Source organism: Littorina saxatilis, linkage group LG1, assembly GCF_037325665.1.
Source record: "Littorina saxatilis isolate snail1 linkage group LG1, US_GU_Lsax_2.0, whole genome shotgun sequence".
Classification (NCBI taxonomy): Eukaryota; Metazoa; Mollusca; class Gastropoda; order Littorinimorpha; family Littorinidae; genus Littorina; species Littorina saxatilis.
In genome coordinates, this window is record NC_090245.1 from 80862989 (window position 1) to 80882092 (window position 19104).

The window sequence follows — 19104 nt, forward strand, 5'->3', positions numbered from 1 at the left end:
TGCTTTAAATGGTAGTTAATAACGATTACTTATATAGCGCGTAAACCTCGTGGTGACGAGCCCAGAGCGCTTTACACTTACATAATCATAATACAAACAAGGAAAGAGAACTAAATCCGAATAAATTCAAACATGGTCACACACCATGTTCTAGGTTAATTTGTACGAAATTCAGTGAGACCTCTCTGTATAATTTTCACGGACTTCAGCAGAAAATCGAACGCCACTGTTCACGAGTACACAACAAGACATAAGTTACATATTATACATATAGCCTAGGCAATTCTGCTTCAGAATATCTATACTTGATAATGTGATTTGCCACAACGTACCTTCACAGGGCAATTCCTTTGCGAGATAACAATTTTGCTTCCGCGTGCGGGGGAACGAATTGGGTGTTGTTCCTGCGGTGGACAAAACTAGGCGTGCCACCATCCACGGCGTGAAAATGTCTGATAACATATACTGGAGTACAAAGCCTTGGCCTCTGCATCTTGAACACGCGGCCAGTACAACTGGCCTTGACACGGAACGATTCAAGGGGGGCAATCTCAAGTCATCTGAAAGAGGGAAATCCAAACGCAATCCGCCTTGTTCGATTTTATGGGCTTGGACGATAGAGAAAAATAAGAAAAGCAAAAGCTGGAGTCCAGTCTGGACGAAACTGCTATCAAGAAAGCAGAATTGATTTTTTCTGAGTTTTTTTTAGCCGTAAGCGCCATGTTTATCGGAGCAGAGTGAAGCCCCTTTGTTGGTTTCACTGCGGTGAACAGCAGTTATGAGAAATTCGAAATGAGAAATGGCGCTTACGGCTAATAAAAAACCTCAGAAAAAATCAATTTTGCGTTCTTGATAGCAGTTTCGTCCAGACTGGACTCCAGCTTTTGCTTTTCTTATTTTTCTCTATCGTCCAAGCCCATAAAATCGAACAAGGCGGATTGCGTTTGGATTTCCCTCTTTCAGATGACTTGAGATTGCCCCCCTTGAATCGTTCCGTGTCAAGGCCAGTTGTACTGGCCGCGTGTTCAAGATGAAAGTTAAACCACATCCAGCCGGCCTCAAACACTTTCACGTCCCTTTTCACATCCAGACAGGCAGACATAACCGACACACAAACCCATTGTGGTGCACAATAGGCATGGCTACTTCACAGCACATCGCCGCCCCCCCCCCCCCCCCCCCCCCCCTTCAAGTCAGTCTCCGCACACACATACTACACACACAGATCAATCAATATTGAGGCTTACTCGCGCTTATTCCGTGGGTACAGTTCTAAGCGCAGGTATTTATTCTAATTTTTTATTTTATGCAATTTATATCGCGCACATATTCAAGGCGCAGGGATTTATTTATGCCGTGTGAGATGGAATTTTTTTTACACAATACATCACGCATTCACATCGGCCAGCACTGACTGAGATCGCAGCCAATTCGGCGCATATCATCCTACTTTTCAAGTCACGGCCTATCATTCCCAGTCACACGGGTATTTTGGTGGACATTTTTATCTATGCCTATACAATTTTGCCAGGAAAGACCCTTTTGTCAATCGTGGGATCTTTAACATGCACACCCCAATGTAGTGTACACCGTCACTGATGTAGTGTACAGATGTGAGGCACGCAGTATTAACAACAAAGACACCGATAAAAATAAATAAATATAGTACATGAAAATTCCGCGTGGGACTGGCTGATGCAACCCCCACTTCACAAAAACATTGCTTTGGAGTGTACAGCGAAGGTGCACATGTACTCGGCATGACTAATATTTTGCTATCCTCAAACAGTTCGATTCTGAATTGATAGGTTTACCAAAAACTGTAAACGGAAAACAACGCAGCTTTTTTCCACAGTCTCAGACATTACATCTTATGAAAAAAACTGTTAAAATTTAATGTAGTTGGTTCTATGTTGTTATCTTGAAATATGTGCTGGTGTAGGAGGCTCTTAATATTATGAATGTTTTCTTTGAGCTAAAAATAAACACCCATACATTCCGGAAAGAATCCGTTCTTAAATTTAAGTGAGATCTTTTCCGTCGTCTACACGGCGTTTCATCATCTCGAAGCGGCTGCTTGGGATACCTAAACCAGGAACACGCAAGTTATTCACAGCTGTTTGTTGATCACAGACGATCAGAAATATCCCGAGCCGAGAAAGATGGCTGGTGTAGCTGAAGGATTGGAAGGATTAACTCTGGGTATGTTTATTGCCTGTTTAATGTTGCTTGGTAAAACAGCAGACGGAAATACTTCAAATAGTATTTTTCACGGCTTGACACGTTTTTGCACCACATGCTGTTCTATTTTCGTAATGATATCTGTGACATCATTAACTCTTTATTTGGGACTGCTCAGAACGCTGACTATCCTTCAGAAAACCGCATGTCTGTAGAAACTAACATTGGCAAAAATGGTAATTGTGTTGTTCCGTGTGTGCATGTGTCAAGTGACGAAGTGTGCTGTGTGTTATTATAGTACTTATACTAGTAGGTGTGTCCATGAATGTGCCCAATTTCTTGTCATTTGTACAAAGTTTTTCGTATTCTGTTCTCAGGCCAGTGAAAGATGAAAGAGAAGTAGTATTACATGTACATGTAATGATGTATTACAAAGCTAGGCGCCACACTACCACCTCTCAGACAAATGCGGAACAAAAACAGTCAGATCAACAAAACAATTAAAAAACAGAACAGAAACGAAAAATGCCACTAGAAAAACAACAACAAAACAAGAACATGTGTGTTCTCTTGTTGACTTAATATGTCCAAACAAAAAGACACATCAAGTCTTAGTAAGTGTAGAAGTATACAGTATACGTGACATGTACCATTCTTGAATTAATTGTGCTGCAGCAGGATCACATTACAAGGAGAGATTGAGTACATGTAAGCTGAAAAAGAGATTGAACAGAGTGGAACTATCTGGGAAAAAACTTAAGGTGGGGGTTATTTCGGATTTGGTAGAAGGCATTATTAATCTCATGAAAATAAAGATTTTTACTTGGAGTATACACCAGTTAACAGTTCCGCGGCCATTTTAGATCTCGCACATGCGCACTTCTTTTATCGCGAGCAGATTCGACCTATTTCCTTTTCCGGGTGATGCGCATATCGTTTTTCGGCATGTTTATGTCTTTTTTCTTTTCCGGTTGATTTCACCGCATGCGCAGATTATGTTATTCGCCCACGTCTCTACACAAGGGACACTACTCCGGCACACTACTCCACCCGTTGAAAGGGGGAAACATTTTCTTCAGTACAAGTAGTCTTTATGAATAAACAATTAACAAGAAGGACGTTGTAAATTCATTCAATGCAGATAAAATAAGAAATATGTTTGACGAACTTGTTCTGTTCTTATTCACATGACAAAATATGTGAATATCGAGAGATGTTATTAAAAAAAAACGTGTTCCAGGCAACTCGCAAACAGATAACCGCTGTGTACTTCACCACAACCCAACGCAAAGGAAACATGACACACTACTATTTGGCATACCTTTTTGCATTCATTGAACTTTCCCCAATAAATTCGGCTCACATCAGTCGTACTAAAAGTTTGTCAAAACACGACACACAGGCGATAACAAATGCCCACCTGAATGGTGGTTTGCAACCACACACTAACAACCGTCGAGGCACGTAATGAATTTTGCAATCTTCCGACCACCATTTTTTTAAGTCGGTTTTTCCCATTACTGCAACCAATAACACAGCATGTTAACGCCATCGCTAATTTGGATGTACGGTGAGGTTTTTATTATAACGTAGAGGAAAACACACCGTCCCGTTCAATTGCTTCCATCACGTTGAGCAGACAATGCAGCGTTTGCTCGTCGAAATTTCTTGTCCAACCAGAATCGCTTTGGGTATCACGTGAGTTTTCCTTCTTTGGACCATGTAAGTGCCGAAACTGTTAACTGGTGTATTGTTAAATAGATGTGGTAAGCATGCAGAGATTACCTGAAAATATTGATTGTTCTGCTGCAAAAAAATACAACCAAAAAACACATTAGAACAGTGTATTCTCATACTGACTCATAGACTTTTGTGAATTACTTTCTTTTGATAAAGTTTTATTGTGGTATAGTTTTACAGCTGCAGTAGAGGTTTTTAAAATTCTGTAGCTTGGTTCTTCTGTTTTCACAGCAAGGTCCACAGTTCCTCTTCTTGCTTTGAGTTTATGAACATGTCAAGTCCCATTCTGATTATCATCGGTCCACGCTATCGCTCTGTGGTCTCTCTGACAGGATGAATAATTACTACGCGCATTAAAGGGAAATCTATCAAAACAAGAAAACAGAGTTATCTCCCATATGTTTTTCGCTAATGTTTCTGATGAACAGACGAAAGACGAACGTCATTGTAGAATGGCCGACTTCGACAGTGATCTTCGTTCTGTTCTTCACAGTTATGATAAAGACATCGTTTTAAGGTCAAAACAAGTCGAAATGTTGAGACTGCTGTGGTAAGAAGACCGTGATATTGTTGCATCACTCCCAACTAGTTACGGAAAAAGTGTCGTCTGCTTCTTAGCCAAAGTTGATTATCACGTGACACTTTTGCCATATTTAGAGTTGTTTGCACAGTAAATACACCCGCGAAAGATAGCTCGCTTGAAACTGTCTTACATATATCAATTCCTTTGAAATTAAAAAATTACACAACACCATGAAAATTCATTATCGACGATCGCGAATCTGCTTATATCAATAACACATTACGAAAAGCTCTAAATATGTAAAAAATAAATTGATTTCCTCTCCAGAAAAGCTAGAAAACAAAGGCATCCTGTCAGGGATAAATGAGACCCGAAGGGAAGTAACTCATTTTGACCTGAGTTCAGGATGGTCAAGTCCCAGCATAACATTGCCTTTGCTTTTATTTTTCATGCATATAATATATATATACTGTTGATTTATTTAGATTCTTTCATCTGTTTTACATTTTCAGTTGAAATTTACACGTCAGAGTTAGAGGGTAGTGATGAAACTGGAGATGGCTCCAAAGACAACCCATTCAAGACTGTTATCCAGGTATGGAAGGATTCAACTATACAGTTACAGTGATTGAATATAAGATCTATGCATCCTGTGCTTAGAGGGTGAGAGTGAATCGAAAATAATTTTTTGGTGAAACATACTTAGTTGCTAAGACGAGAGTGAATCCTTTTCAGATTTGCTTGGCGAGTGAACGTTGGCCATATGTATTAAAAGCAGATTAAGAAACAATCAAAATGAAAAAATTGTTCAGACAATACTTTGAATTTATCAGTGTTTCTAATGTTTTTCAACACCACTACCAGTAACTGTCATCACAAGCATCGTCACAGTTTTTGTTATAATAAACTGATTACTGTGACGTGAGCTGTTTTGTGAATACAGTCAATGAGTACATTTTATTACTGGTGAACTTTACTTTTTTTCAGGCAATGCGAAAGGCTGACAAAGAACCTTTTCCTCCAATTTTTGTGGACGGCAAAACAGAGGGAGAGGTGAATATAATTACACATTTTATCTTTATTGTTATTTTTTACGATTTCTAAAACTGTTCTATAGTATTTCTTGATTATTCAAGTACAAAGGGGATTCTAATTGACATGTGATACTTTATGTGATTTTGGTAAGGCCAAAAAAAAAATAGGTGTGGTTACGGTAACATAGCCAAAACAAATAGGGTAGGAAGGTAGGCAATCACTTTTTTTGTTTTTTTAACTTTTTTTTCTAATGTGTACAAATTAAACCTACTTGACAGGGAAATAAGTGTGCGACTCGGGCGATTTCGCTTTCATTGCGTTTTCTGCACTCATTTTTTTTGTTTTTTTTGTTGTTGTGACAAATGTAATAAGTTATGGGGTCGGCCCCTAAAAATAGGGTAGGTCGGGTTACCGTAACCACACCTTTTTTTTTTTTAGGCCTAACCTTATAGTGACAGATCTATGTGCTATAAAAAAATGTTCGAGTAAATGAGCAAAAATAAAAAAATTCCATTGGTCTGCAAAACTGAACTTGACAAATATGCAACAGGTCTTTTGTACACAAGCATACGAAACAGCTAACATTTAGAAAACCAGGTACACTTCCACACATTTTTTTGCTCATGAAAGTTTTGCTTGTGTTTTTCTCCCAGCGTTATGAACCTTTGTCCAAAAGCCAGAAGAAAAAGGTGACAAGTCTGTGGCAGACTGAGCAGAAGAAACTGAACAAGAAAGCTGGTCTGGAGGTAAGATTCTTTTCCTCTTAATTAGTACTTCATTAGTACTTATACCACACACAGAAATGTTCACTTTGTTCGAAAAGACATAATTAACTTTATGATAATAATTTAAAGTATGTGAAAGCAATATTAATTTGACAGTCTAAGCAAGTTTTGGTGGTCTCATGAGTCCACATGTTTGGATAATGCTCTTGGTTTTCTGTTGTACAGTGTCATGTCCAATTTATAAGTGATATACAAATTGTGAGAGTTATCATAGCTTATTGTTTACAGTACAATGCAGAAGTTATAAACTTGATAAGAAATGGAATGTGAAATTATGATGAACACTGACTCAAAATTATTCTGTGTGCAGACAGAGAAGGCTGAGAGGAGAGAAAAAAACTTAGACGAAGCGAAAAAAATTGTCATTGAACAAGGTGCCAGTCTCCCTGCACCAAAAAAGGTGAGTCCAAATGTTGTCATATCTTGTTTGTTGTCTGGAAGTCATTGCTAAATAAAACAACGAAAGCTCTGATCAAAAGTTCAGTGAAGTTGACACACATAATGTGAGTTGGCATATGTGTGTGAATGCATACATGTGTGTGTGAGTGAGTGAGAGAGAGAACGAATGAAAGAGAGAAATACAGAGAGAGAACTTGTACACATGTGTCGCTGTGTGTGTGTGTGTGAGAGAGAGAGAGAGAGAGAGAGAGAGAGAGAGAGAGAGAGAGAGAGAGAGAGAGAGAGAGAGAATCACATGGACAGTTATTGAATGTATTGTGATTTTTGGTGTGTTGGTGGATGGATGTATGTGTGGTCGTGTAGTAGTGTGAAATTTTCTATTTATAGATCAAGATGAGAGACAGTGTGGCCAACAGAGAAGTCAGAGTCAAGGTCTTTGGATGGGTCCATGAGTGTAGACGCCAAGGTGTGTGAAGACATGTTTTTCTTTTGTGTGTGTGGGTTTGCATGCGTGTGTAGTTATGATTTGGTATCAAAGGTTCTTTTTTGTAAAAGAATAATTGTTAATTAATTTAATAAGGACTGCGATCATTTATGTCTGTACTGATTTGCAAATTAAAGTTGGATTTCTTTGTCACTCTCTCAACAGGCAAGAACTTGATGTTCGTAGTTCTCAGGGATGGAACAGGGTACCTACAATGTGTTCTTACGGACAAACTGGTAAGCAGAAAAAACAAATTGGTGTCTCTGTTGCTCAGTACTGGAATCTTAATTCAAAATGATAATTATGTGAATACACTGAAAGTATTTAATGAGATGTATGCATTGTGTGCCGATGCTTGGTATCATGGTTCAGAGAGAGACACATAACAGTCCAAAATTAACAGACCCATCATACCAACTCTTGAATAACTGAATAAACATTAATTTCTCTGTGTTTTACAGTGTCAGAATTACGATGCCTTGACCTTGGCTCTGGAATCTGCCATTGCTGTGTACGGTGTCATTAGCGAGTTGCCTGAAGGAAAGCAGGTAGGTGAACATTATTTTATTTATTTATAGTGACTCGTCATTTGGAATAAACAGTAACTTTGCAAGTGCAGCAGTACCTTCAGTGTGAGGTCTCTCCAGTTGTGCATGTACATGTGTAAGGTTGCTATTTACTAGTGGTATTCTGGCTTGGCCAAAGTGTGTCCAGAGAGAACAATTACCCTAAGGGCAATTTAAGCTGGTCTGAAGGATGCCACCGTATGGTTACTACTGTGGTACCCGCTTTTTTAAAATCAAAAATTGCTAAACGTTGTAGAAAATAAAGTCTCAAAAGGGAGAAAGTCTTAAAATAAAAATGTATTTTCAGAATGAGATATGATATAATGGTTCTGATGTGTGGAAAAATGAACATATAACTTGTGCTTTGAGTATTTTCAGTTTTAATATATCTACTTCCCCACGAAAATGTAGTATGACCGCTAAAATGGCAGAGAAAAGAGACAGCAAACCTGTACAAAAAAACTCACTAGTGCAAAAACACAAGTGTCTGTGGAGTTGCAGCCCACGAATGCAGAAGAAAAATAAGATTGCATGTACACTTGTATGTACAGTAATACTGTAGTAAGATGTGTTGTGCATTCCTCAGGCCCCTGACAACCATGAGATGAAGGTGGACTTCTGGGAGGTCATTGGTGCCGCTCCACCAGGGGGCGCTGAAAACTTGCTCAACGAGGTCAGGCAATCAGGACATATTGACCTTTTTTTTCAAATAATTTAATATGCTGCGCTTTTGGCATTTTACACTCTTTTGTGTGCATATTTCTGATGTTATTCTTGTAAGGTACGTATGTTCCCTGCTGTGGGAAAACAGGAGTCTGATTTTATGTGGAAATGATTTAGATATACATGTATAAGATATCATTGATAACCATCTGTGAAACAGCTTTTTTCTTTGGTTGTGAAAGTTATAAAAGACTATGCAAGCTAGATCCTTTGTAGAGGACAAAGAAATTGTGATGTGTATGGATTCATTTGAACTAGAAGTTTTGGAGAGGAAGTGTAGCTTTAGCCTGTGTTTCAGATTCATATATATATAAACAATATGCCAATAACTTGCTGGCGATTAAAAGATTTACTCCTTTTTTTTTAGGAAAATGGCAAGTTTACCATGTGACCATTTATTTTAGACATCTTATTCACAGGAAATAAGGTAAGGTTTTTTTATGCTCAAGCCTACGCTTGTTGTAATGGTCAGCGTTTTATGTTGGTTCTTTTGTCTTACAGGATGCTCATCCAGATGTTCAACTGGACAACCGTCACATGATGATCCGAGGCAAAAACGTGAGTTGATGAGTTATTTTGAAGAATATGTATTTTGATCTATGTTCTGATTGTCTCCCATCCTTTGTATGCCAGGTATGAAATACATAATTGTATTTTGTGATGAAGCATGTTAAATTTATTGTATTTTTCCCCTGGAGAAAATGCATGAAAATTCAGTTTCTGGAACCAAATAACTCAGTTATGTAGCTCTCCAAAAGAAGAAACAGAAGAAGATAGAAAAACAGGAACTTAAAGATTCATGATAAGTATCACATAGGAGCAGTGTTTGGGATGGTAGAATGAGGATTTTCGGTCCTTATCTTGCTTGATAAACACTTCTCTAATGTAGAGTTAATGTGTAATTCTATTTTTGTGTGTTTTATCCATATTTTGCTGTTTTGCTGTTTCAGACATCCAAGGTGCTCAAGATGAGGTCTGTCATCATCCAGTGTTTCAGGGAACATTTCTTTGACAGAGGATATTTTGAGGTGAGATGTTCATGAATATATATTCTCCCTCCTGCCTAGCTTTTTTTCAAAACGATTTATTCAAGTACGCTTTTTTTTTTTTTACATTTTCTTACAAAGACAACGATCATGAACATGTTACACACAAAAAACACCCTCATTTGCAGAAAAGAACAAGTATAAGGACACATTTTCCCTCCTGCCCTCAGCCCATAATGTGACTCAACCTCTGCCCCCAATTCTTTGCCCCAGTTGCCAACTGCTGGAATGGTTTTATTTATGTCTTCTCCATTTTCCAGGTGCATCCTCCAACCTTGGTACAGACACAGGTAGAAGGAGGATCTACTCTCTTCAAACTGGACTACTTTGGACAGGAGGTGAGAACTCTTTGTCGTTTTTCCTTTGAAAACTATGTTGTGTTTGTGTTTGTGCGAGTGCATACAGGCATGTGCATACCTGTTGGTGGGAGGAAGTACAGTATGTATGTGTGTGTAGTAAAAGCTGATCTGCCTGCATGGATGTGTTTGCACTCGCACAGACAGACTCACACACAGAAACACGCATGCACACACACACACAATCACACACACATGCGTTTTGAGGGGCCCGGTAGCTCAGTTGGTAGAGCACTGGACTTGTGATCGAAAGGTCGCAGGTTCGAATTCGGGCCGGGACGGACACGGGTCAACTTTATGTGCAGACCCAGAGACGGAAGCCATGTCCCACCCCCGTGTCATCACAATGGCACGTAAAAGACCTTGGTCATTCTGCCATAAGTGCAGGTGGCTGAATACACCTAAACACGCAGACACCTGGGTAGCGCGACTCCGTTGCTGCTAGCTTTCCACTGGGAGGAAGCGACCCGAATTTCCCAGCGATGGGACAATAAAGTAATGAAAATGAAAAAGAAAATGAAAATGAAAATGAATAACATGAGGAGTTTGAGTGTGAATCTTTGTCTTGTTGTCAGGCGTACCTCACCCAGAGTTCCCAGCTGTATCTGGAGACGGCCATGCCAGCAATGGGAGACGTGTTTTGCATGGCACAGTCTTACAGAGCGGAACATTCACGCACACGGCGACATCTAGCAGAGTAAGTTGTGCCCAGAAACGAAAAGGAGTGTGGATTAACTTCTGTATTGACAGGTTTCAAATAAGAAAATTGGAATTGCTGTGTTTAATTTGACTCTGCGTCTGTCATAAATAAATTGAAACCACATTAAAAACAAGTCGCGTAAGGCAAAATTACTACATTTAGTCAAGCTGTGGAACTCACAGAATGAAACTGAACGCACTGCATTTTTTCACAATGACCGTAGTCCGCCGCTTGTGCATAACAGAGTGAAACTGACGAGCCTGTTCAGCGCGGTAGTGGTTTCGCTGTGCTGCATAGCCCGTTTTTCTGTACCTCTCTTCGTGTTAACTTTCTGAGCGTGTTTTTAATCCAAACATAACATATCTATATGTTTTTGGAATCAGGAACCGACAAGGAATAAGATGAACTTGTTTTTAAATCGATTTCGGAAATTTAATTTTGATCATAATTTTTATTTGTTTTATTTTCAGAGCTTGTTTTTAATCCAAATATAACATATTTATATGTTTTTGGAATCAGGAAATGATGTACAATAAGATGAACGTAAATTTGGATCGTTTTATATAAAAAAAAATTATTACAATTTTCAGATTTTTAATGACCAAAGTCATTAATTAATTTTTAAGCCACCAAGCTAAAATGCAATACCGAAGTCCGGCCTTCGTCGAAGATTGCTTTACAAAAATTTCAATCAATTTGATTGAAAAATGAGGGTGTGACAGTGCCGCCTCAACTTTTACAAAAAGCCGGATATGACGTCATCAAAGGTATTTATCGAATAAAATGAAAAAATGTCCGGGGATATCATTCCCAGGAACTCTCATGTCAAATTTCATAAAGATCGGTTCAGTAGTTTGGTCTGAATCGCTCTACACACACACACGCACAGACACACTCACACCCCTCGTCTCTAGTCCCCCTCTATGTTAAAACATTAAGTCAAAACTTGACTAAATGTAACAAGTCGCGTAAGGCGAAAATACAATATTTAGTCAAGTAGCTGTCGAACTCACAGAATGAAACTGAACGCAACGCAACGCAGCAAGACCGTATACTCGTAGCATCGTCACTCCACCGCCCGTGGCAAAGGCAGTGCCCGTGGAATTGACAAGAAGAGCGGGGTATTCGTTGCGCTGAGAAGGATAGCACGCTTTTCTGTACCTCTCTTCGTTTTAACTTTCTGAGCGTGTTTTTAATCCAAACATATCATATCTATATATTTTTGGAATCAGGAACCGACAAGGAATAAGATGAAAGTGTTTTTAAATTGATTTCGGAAAAAAATTTTGATAATAATTTTTATATATTTAATTTTCAGAGCTTGTTTTTAATCCGAATATAACATATTTATATGTTTTTGGAATCAGCAAATGATGGAGAATAAGATAAACGTAAATTTGGATCGTTTTATAAATTTTTATTTTTTTTTACAATTTTCAGATTTTTAATGACCAAAGTCATTAATTAATTTTTAAGCCACCAAGCTGAAATGCAATACCGAAGTCCGGGCTTCGTCGAAGATTACTTGACCAAAATTTCAACCAATTTGGTTGAAAAATGAGGGCGTGACAGTGCCGCCTCAACTTTCACGAAAAGCCGGATATGACGTCATCAAAGACATTTATCAAAAAAATGAAAAAAACGTTCGGGGATTTCATACCCAGGAACTCTCATGTCAAATTTCATAAAGATCGGTCCAGTAGTTTAGTCTGAATCGCTCTACACACACACACACACGCACACACACACGCACATACACCACGACCCTCGTTTCGATTCCCCCTCGATGTTAAAATATTTAGTCAAAACTTGACTAAATATAAAAAGAAGTTTTTAACAGATCATTGTAGAAAATCTACCAGTGTGTGTGTGGACAAAACTGTCGGTTTTTTGTATCCATTAGGTCTTGAGTCCTATCATGTTGGTGGTAACTCGGAGCCTGTATAGCAACATTTGACCATAGCATGTCTTGATGTGTTTATTCTCTACTGTCATCAGGTACACTCACTGTGAAGCAGAATGTCCCTTCATCACCTTTGACGACTTGCTGGACAAGATTGAGGATCTTGTGTGCGACGTGGTCGACAGAATACTCAAGTCTCCCTTCGCCTCCTTCGTCAAAGACTTGCACCCTGTAAGTATGCACTAAGTGTGTGTGTGTGTGTGTGCTTGCATGAGAGAGAGAGAGAGAGAGAGAGAGAGAGAGAGAGAGAGAGAGAGAGAGAGAGAGAGAGAGAGAGAGAGAGAGAGAGAGAGAGAGAGAGAGAGAGAGAGAGAGAGAGAGAGAGAGAGAGTGTGAGAGAGAGAGAGATAAGAAAGTCACATAAAGAAGGGGCAGACATCTTTGTTTGTAGTTGTGTATTATACTTTGTACTTTTAATGCAGCAAGTCAAATTTGCAGATGGCTGTGCGACCTCTGTGTCTTGATCATTATTATTGTTTTCCATGTGTATCTGAAAAAAATGTGGGATAGTTGTCATCAGTTTGAAAGCTGATGACAACCAGTTGTGCTTCTGAACCTGAAAAAACACTTTTCAAAGGTTTATGAGCAGTGTGTATCCATTGTGTAAATAGACAGTGAGACTTTCAGTATTTTTTATACGTGTCATGTGGGTTTATGTCTTGGAAATCTTTGTTTATTTATTCTCTTTTTATTGTTTCTTCAACAGGAATTCCAACCACCCAAGCGACCATTTAAGAGAATGAACTACACAGACGCCATTGTGTGGCTCAAAGAAAACAATGTCACAAAAGATGACGGCACATTTTACGAGTTTGGTGATGTAAGTAAAGTAGTACTAGCTCTTGTTTTAAACAAAATTGTATGACATATAAAATCCTGTTCATATGTATTGAATTTATTTTAAAAAGCATGTTTATCTTTTCGTGTGTACATGTCATTTGAATGTTTGAAATGAATAGAGGTACACGGTTTATTTTAAAATGGCTACAGGAAGAAAAAATATTTATATGAAGATGTTCTTGCTCTGTGTTTTAGCTATTTCTGTGGCATATTTGCACTAAAATGCTATTTAGACAATAAGGAGGATAGCAAACTTTGTTTCTAACTTTGTGGATTTTTATCTTGTTTTCTTTCTTCTTTTTTTGTGTGTGTTTTTTTTATTATTCTCTTTATTTATATAGCGCCTTATCCGAAGTTCAAAGAGCTTTATTTTATATTGTAGTTCACATCTTTGAAGCATTGTGTCATTGCCGTTTATTTCGTTCTTGCATTTACATTTTTGACTCACATGCGAAGCAAAAGTGAGTCTATGTACTCACCCGAGTCGTCCGTCCGTCCGTCCGTCCGTCCGTCCGGACGTCCGTCCGGACGTCCGTCCGTCCGTCCGTCCGGAAAACTTTAACGTTGGATATTTCTTGGACACTATTCAGTCTATCAGTACCAAATTTGGCAAGATGGTGTATGATGACAAGGCCCCAAAAAACATACATAGCATCTTGACCTTGCTTCAAGGTCAAGGTCGCAGGGGCCATAAATGTTGTCTAAAAAACAGCTATTTTTCACATTTTTCCCATTTTCTCTGAAGTTTTTGAGATTGAATACCTCACCTATATATGATATATAGGGCAAAGTAAGCCCCATCTTTTGATACCAGTTTGGTTTACCTTGCTTCAAGGTCAAGGTCACAGGAGCTCTTCAAAGTTGGATTGTATACATATTTTGAAGTGACCTTGACCCTGAACTATGGAAGATAACTGTTTCAAACTTAAACATTATGTGGGGCACATGTTATGCTTTCATCATGAGACACATTTGGTCACATATGATCAAGGTCAAGGTCACTTTGACCCTTATGAAATGTGACCAAAATAAGGTAGTGAACCGCTAAAAGTGACCATATCTCATGGTAGAAAGAGCCAATAAGCACCATTGTACTTCCTATGTCTTGAATTAACAGCTTTGTGTTGCATGACCTTGGATGACCTTGACCTTGGGTCAAGGTCATGTATTTTGGTAGGAAAAATGTGTAAAGCAGTTCTTAGTGTATGATGTCATTGCTAGGTTTAGTTATTTGACCTTGACCCTGAAGGTCAAGGTCATGTAAAGGTCAAGGTCAAGCATGTGAGTCGTATGGGCTTTGCCCTTCTTGTTGTTGATGTTTGCAGGACATTCCTGAAGCTCCAGAGAGAAAGATGACGGATGCGATCAACGAACCCATCCTTCTGTGCCGCTTTCCTGCTGAGATTAAGTCTTTCTACATGCCTCGCTGCCCGGAAGACAATCGCCTCACTGAGTCCGTAAGTACTGCTGTGCCACGGCTGTTCCTAGCTTGTGTTTTAGTGTGAGTTAAAAATAGCCCAGCAGAGAGAATAGTTTCGGCTACCAACAGCTGCAGCCAGCAAACCGTTAGACTCGCTTACCTGTTTAACCCAACTGCTTCCGCGCTATACTGGGAGATTGGCCTTCTCAGTGCATAGCGCTGAGAGAGCTATACTAGCTGCTGTATTCTCTGCTGTGGGAAAAGAATGGGTGCTAAAAATTGCCTGCAGCTAAAGTAGCAGAAATGAAGCACTGTGAACAGCTGTGGTGCATTTAGTGATGTCGGTGGTTTCGTTGTCGCTGCTACAGTGGAAACTCCCTTTTAATCCCTTGAAAAATCAGAAAATCAGATCTTAAAAAGGAGGGAGTTTTAAAACGGCGGTCAAATTACAGTGGTTATGAAAATGGGATCTGAGAAAACAGGGTCTTAAAAAGGAAGGGGTCTTAAACTGGGGGGTCCACTGTACTGCTAATACTGGTAGCACAGTCAATCCTACTTCAGCAGCTTTTTATATGACCTGACGTTTCCTCACATTTTCTCTTTTTTAGGTACGTCTGTGAGGTACAACAACACTTAAGACCCTCTCGTGTTTAGAAGGCTTGAGACCATTAAAGGAATCTGTCACTGAGATAAACATTTGTCCAAGTTTTGGTTGAAACCCTTCTCCAATAGCTTTGAAAATGAATCTTAGAGGTGTGAAAATCTGATACCCCTTTCTCCTATACAGGTAAAATAGCATATTAAAAGTGGGGGGGGGGGAGAGAGAGAGAGAGAGAGAGAGAGAGAGAGAGAGAGAGAGAGAGAGAGAGAGAGAGAGTGAGAGTGAGTTGTAATTTTGTTGATATCAGAGTTGTGGCTGAAGAATGATCTATGTGAGTCAAATTCTTTCCCTTCCTCAGAAAATGAAGGAAACAAAATGTAATCCTGGTCAAAGTTTAAATTAAGAAATACCAGAGGGATGCAACCGCTCATAATACCACCAGTATTATAAAACAGTTATGCTGAATCAATCTCATTGCACCTCAGACCAAAAAACATTGAACGAACAAGCACTATCATTGTCAAGTACTGATAATAGTCAGTGGGTATGGCGGAGGTTGAAGGAGAACTGTGTTGATTACAGGTGGACCTATTGATGCCCAACGTGGGCGAGATCACGGGAGGCTCCATGAGGATCTGGGATGTGGAGCAGCTGGAGGCTGGCTTCAAGCGAGAGGGAATCGACCCCGCCAACTACTATTGGTACATCGATCAGGTCGGTACAACTTTTTTAGTTTGCACTCCCATAATGTGTATTTGTACGCATTGATCTGTTGGACCTCTCAATAGAGATGACTTGAGTATTGAATCTGCTTTTGCCAGTTCTGAGTCGATGGAAAAGATGGAATGTTATTCATCATGATATCCTCAAATTTAAACTTCATGTGTTCTTTGTGTAAACCAGAATTGAGATTTATAGATTTATACTTTTGGTATGGCTAATTTATATGATTCATCTTTTGTTATCAGAGACGGTACGGAAGCTGTCCTCATGGTGGATATGGCCTGGGCGTGGAGCGCTTTATGTGCTGGATTCTAAACAGATACCACATCCGCGAGGCCTGCCTATACCCTCGCTTCGTCGATCGCTGCAAGCCCTAGATGCTGTTGAAGGAACGCCTGAAGACTTCTCTTTCGTCATGCTGCCTGAATCTCTAAACAGTTGGCATTATGAGTTCGTGGTGTTATCAGAGGCAGGTTAATGAAACAAAACCAAAAAAAGAAGCACAAAAAAAAAGAGGAGAAGGAGACCCAAGACACAAGATGATGCTGAATGTCTTTGTTTCATCTACAGAAAAGTCACAATTGTATTTTTTTTTATCTTCTCAAGATGTTTCCCTGTTATGTGCTCATTGTGCATCATGTGCTAAGTTAGTGTGTTTCCATTGATGTTTGTTACAGACCAACAAAATAAAACACAAAAGCATCAACGGTGAAAGTGGTTCAAAGGGTGATATGGATAGCGTACAGTTATCAGACATTAGATGGTTCAGGGGTATGGTATTTTTTTTAGTAGTGCATATATACACAATTTCTGACAACTTTTTAATCTGTTGGAATAAGACTATACCTGAGAGATTTTTTTTCCCAGGAATATATTCTACAGTCTGTGATGTTTGACTGCAAAGTCTTAGATTCAGGAATAGAACCACTGTTACAGATTAAATTGTTCAGAATGTATACCATTGTATATTCATAGATCATATGCATGCAACCTTTTTAGCAGCAAGTGTGAAATAGCTTTGAAGACTCGAATGACTCTATGCTTCTGAAAGTGTAGCACCACCCACTCTGTGACATTTGCACGAGTGACAGTGAGGTCTGTTTTCTGTAGGCTTTGTGTATTTCTTTCTGTCGCGTTCATATAAGCAGGTAGAACAAGGCTCATTCGGAATTTTGAATTGTCAGCCACATTGGCCTTACTTGGGACACAGACCTTGCTGTGAGTACTGGTAACATTCTGTGCAGTTGACTTTAAATATATTTATAACATATTCATTGCTGTTTAAGTTAATGAGTTGAAGATGACAGAAAAGCTGGACTATAGTTTTTAAAGAACAGGGTGTCGGAAGCCATCAGGCTTACATACATTTGTGTATTGAACTAGGTAATTTCAATTTGTCAGATCAGCAATTCTGATGTTAATTTGCTGCATTATAGTTTATTAAGGGTTAACATTTTTGTTGGCTTTGCTTTGCCTCATTTTAGGACTGTACATTTGCATGTAAAAAGTTATAACACCATGTTCAAAGAACATGTTTATGCTACCAGCCATGACTGCTGAGGGAATGATTGATGATGTGTGCATCAAAGAAACAGATTTTGTTTTTTTGTTTTTCTCTCAAAATAAAACTACTTGCCAGGATACACACAAACAAATGTTTAGTGTTAACATTGTGCTGTGCAAGCAACTCAAACATCCCCCTGACAGAAGAATAAAATAATGATACCAAAAAGCTGTTGTCAGTTGTTATTTTATTTATGGCTGTCTGTCACTCTGCTTTCAAGCTGGTGACTCGTGAGCACCACTTTGTTGTTGCATTTTATTTTTCACAAAATGTTTGTACCTTTGCTTTGTTCTTTCTTTACTTTCTTTCTTACTTTGTTCCTTTCCTACTTGCATTCTATAACATTGTCGAGATGTGGCGTTGCTGGCTAATAGTCGTTTGTTCTACGACAGACATGCAACGGAGAAAAGTTCGAGTGGATTCGCGTCCAAGCAGCCATATGAAACGCATCTTAGGTAAAGGCGAAATGAAAGTAGTCGTGAGCTGTTTACCTTGAATTCTTGCTAAGAGACACAAATAGGACCACCTCAGCACACAGCACTTGATATGCAACAGGACTATGACAAGACACGCACAAAGCAGCCTATAGAGTATCAGTTCCGAGTATCAGTTCCGTGTTTGGTGTTGGCTGAACTTCAAAGCATAAAGAACAGGGGTAGTGCTCACGGCACAGTTCCCGAATGGATGGGGAACCAAGCACCAGGTTGGATTGGTTGAAATCCTCAACATATAGCAATTGCAACCAATCCGACCAAGGGCTTGGTTCCCGCCCGGTTGAGCACTTCTTTGTGCATACTATCCCAGATTGTAAAACTGTGACTTTTCATCGTGCCCCAGCTCAAAATAATTTAAATACTCCTCCGAGATTGATGTGCAAATGTAACCCAACAAAAGGACTTGCAAGCCGCCATGCACGCAGGCTAGAGATCACACCTTCGACTCAGTCCTGAGAATAATAATAGCGTAAAGGCAGTTTGGACAACAGAGGACATCTATTTTAGACACGACCCTTCTCTCTTTCTCTGTACAATATTATTGCGGAGTGTTGTCACTTCTATTTGACCACAGACACACACATGTGCACATGCAAGGGAGAACAAATAAATAAGACAGACAGACACGCCTTCATGCAGACATATATATGGAACACAATTGGGATAAAATAAGCTCAATCGTATGAAATGAAAGTAGAACTTGAGGTGTGTTATTAGGAATTCCCACCGAGACATGCACACTGACCCACCTCTTTATGCAGATACATGGTCCCTTTGTGCAGACAAAGATACAAAGGGAAAAATATAGAATTCGGTTCCGTGTTGGCTAAATTCCAAACCCGGCACCCGTGACATTTTGTAATCGGGTCCCAGCTAAGAAAATAATGAAATGCTCATTCGAAGACTGATGTGAAGGACACCAGCGAAAGAACTTGACTTAAAGGCACAGACCTTCCCGTGT

At 39.3% G+C, this 19104-nt stretch overlaps 1 protein-coding gene across 1 annotated transcript; it reads left to right on the forward strand.

Moving 5' to 3' along the window:
- Positions 1–2018: 2018 nt before the first annotated feature.
- On the forward strand, positions 2019–17817 carry LOC138981203 (asparagine--tRNA ligase, cytoplasmic-like). Its single transcript, XM_070354051.1, has 18 exons — positions 2019–2202; positions 4957–5039; positions 5432–5497; positions 6133–6225; positions 6575–6664; positions 7051–7129; positions 7313–7383; positions 7609–7695; positions 8300–8386; positions 8938–8994; positions 9387–9464; positions 9743–9820; positions 10414–10535; positions 12537–12672; positions 13208–13321; positions 14667–14798; positions 15945–16076; positions 16331–17817. The coding sequence occupies exons 1-18, from the start codon at positions 2163–2165 to the stop codon at positions 16460–16462; spliced, it is 1677 nt and encodes a 558-aa protein (XP_070210152.1). The 5' UTR covers positions 2019–2162; the 3' UTR covers positions 16463–17817.
- The last annotated feature ends 1287 nt before the right edge of the window (positions 17818–19104 follow it).

Excerpts from the sequence above, each read along its gene's own strand:
- LOC138981203 (XM_070354051.1), top strand. The coding sequence starts at position 2,163 with ATGGCTGGTGTAGCTGAAGGATTGGAAGGATTAACTCTGG. Across the intron at positions 7,130-7,312 it reads CCATGAGTGTAGACGCCAAG|GCAAGAACTTGATGTTCGTA; the intron begins GTGTGTGAAGAC and ends CTCTCTCAACAG. Across the intron at positions 13,322-14,666 it reads CATTTTACGAGTTTGGTGAT|GACATTCCTGAAGCTCCAGA; the intron begins GTAAGTAAAGTA and ends TGATGTTTGCAG.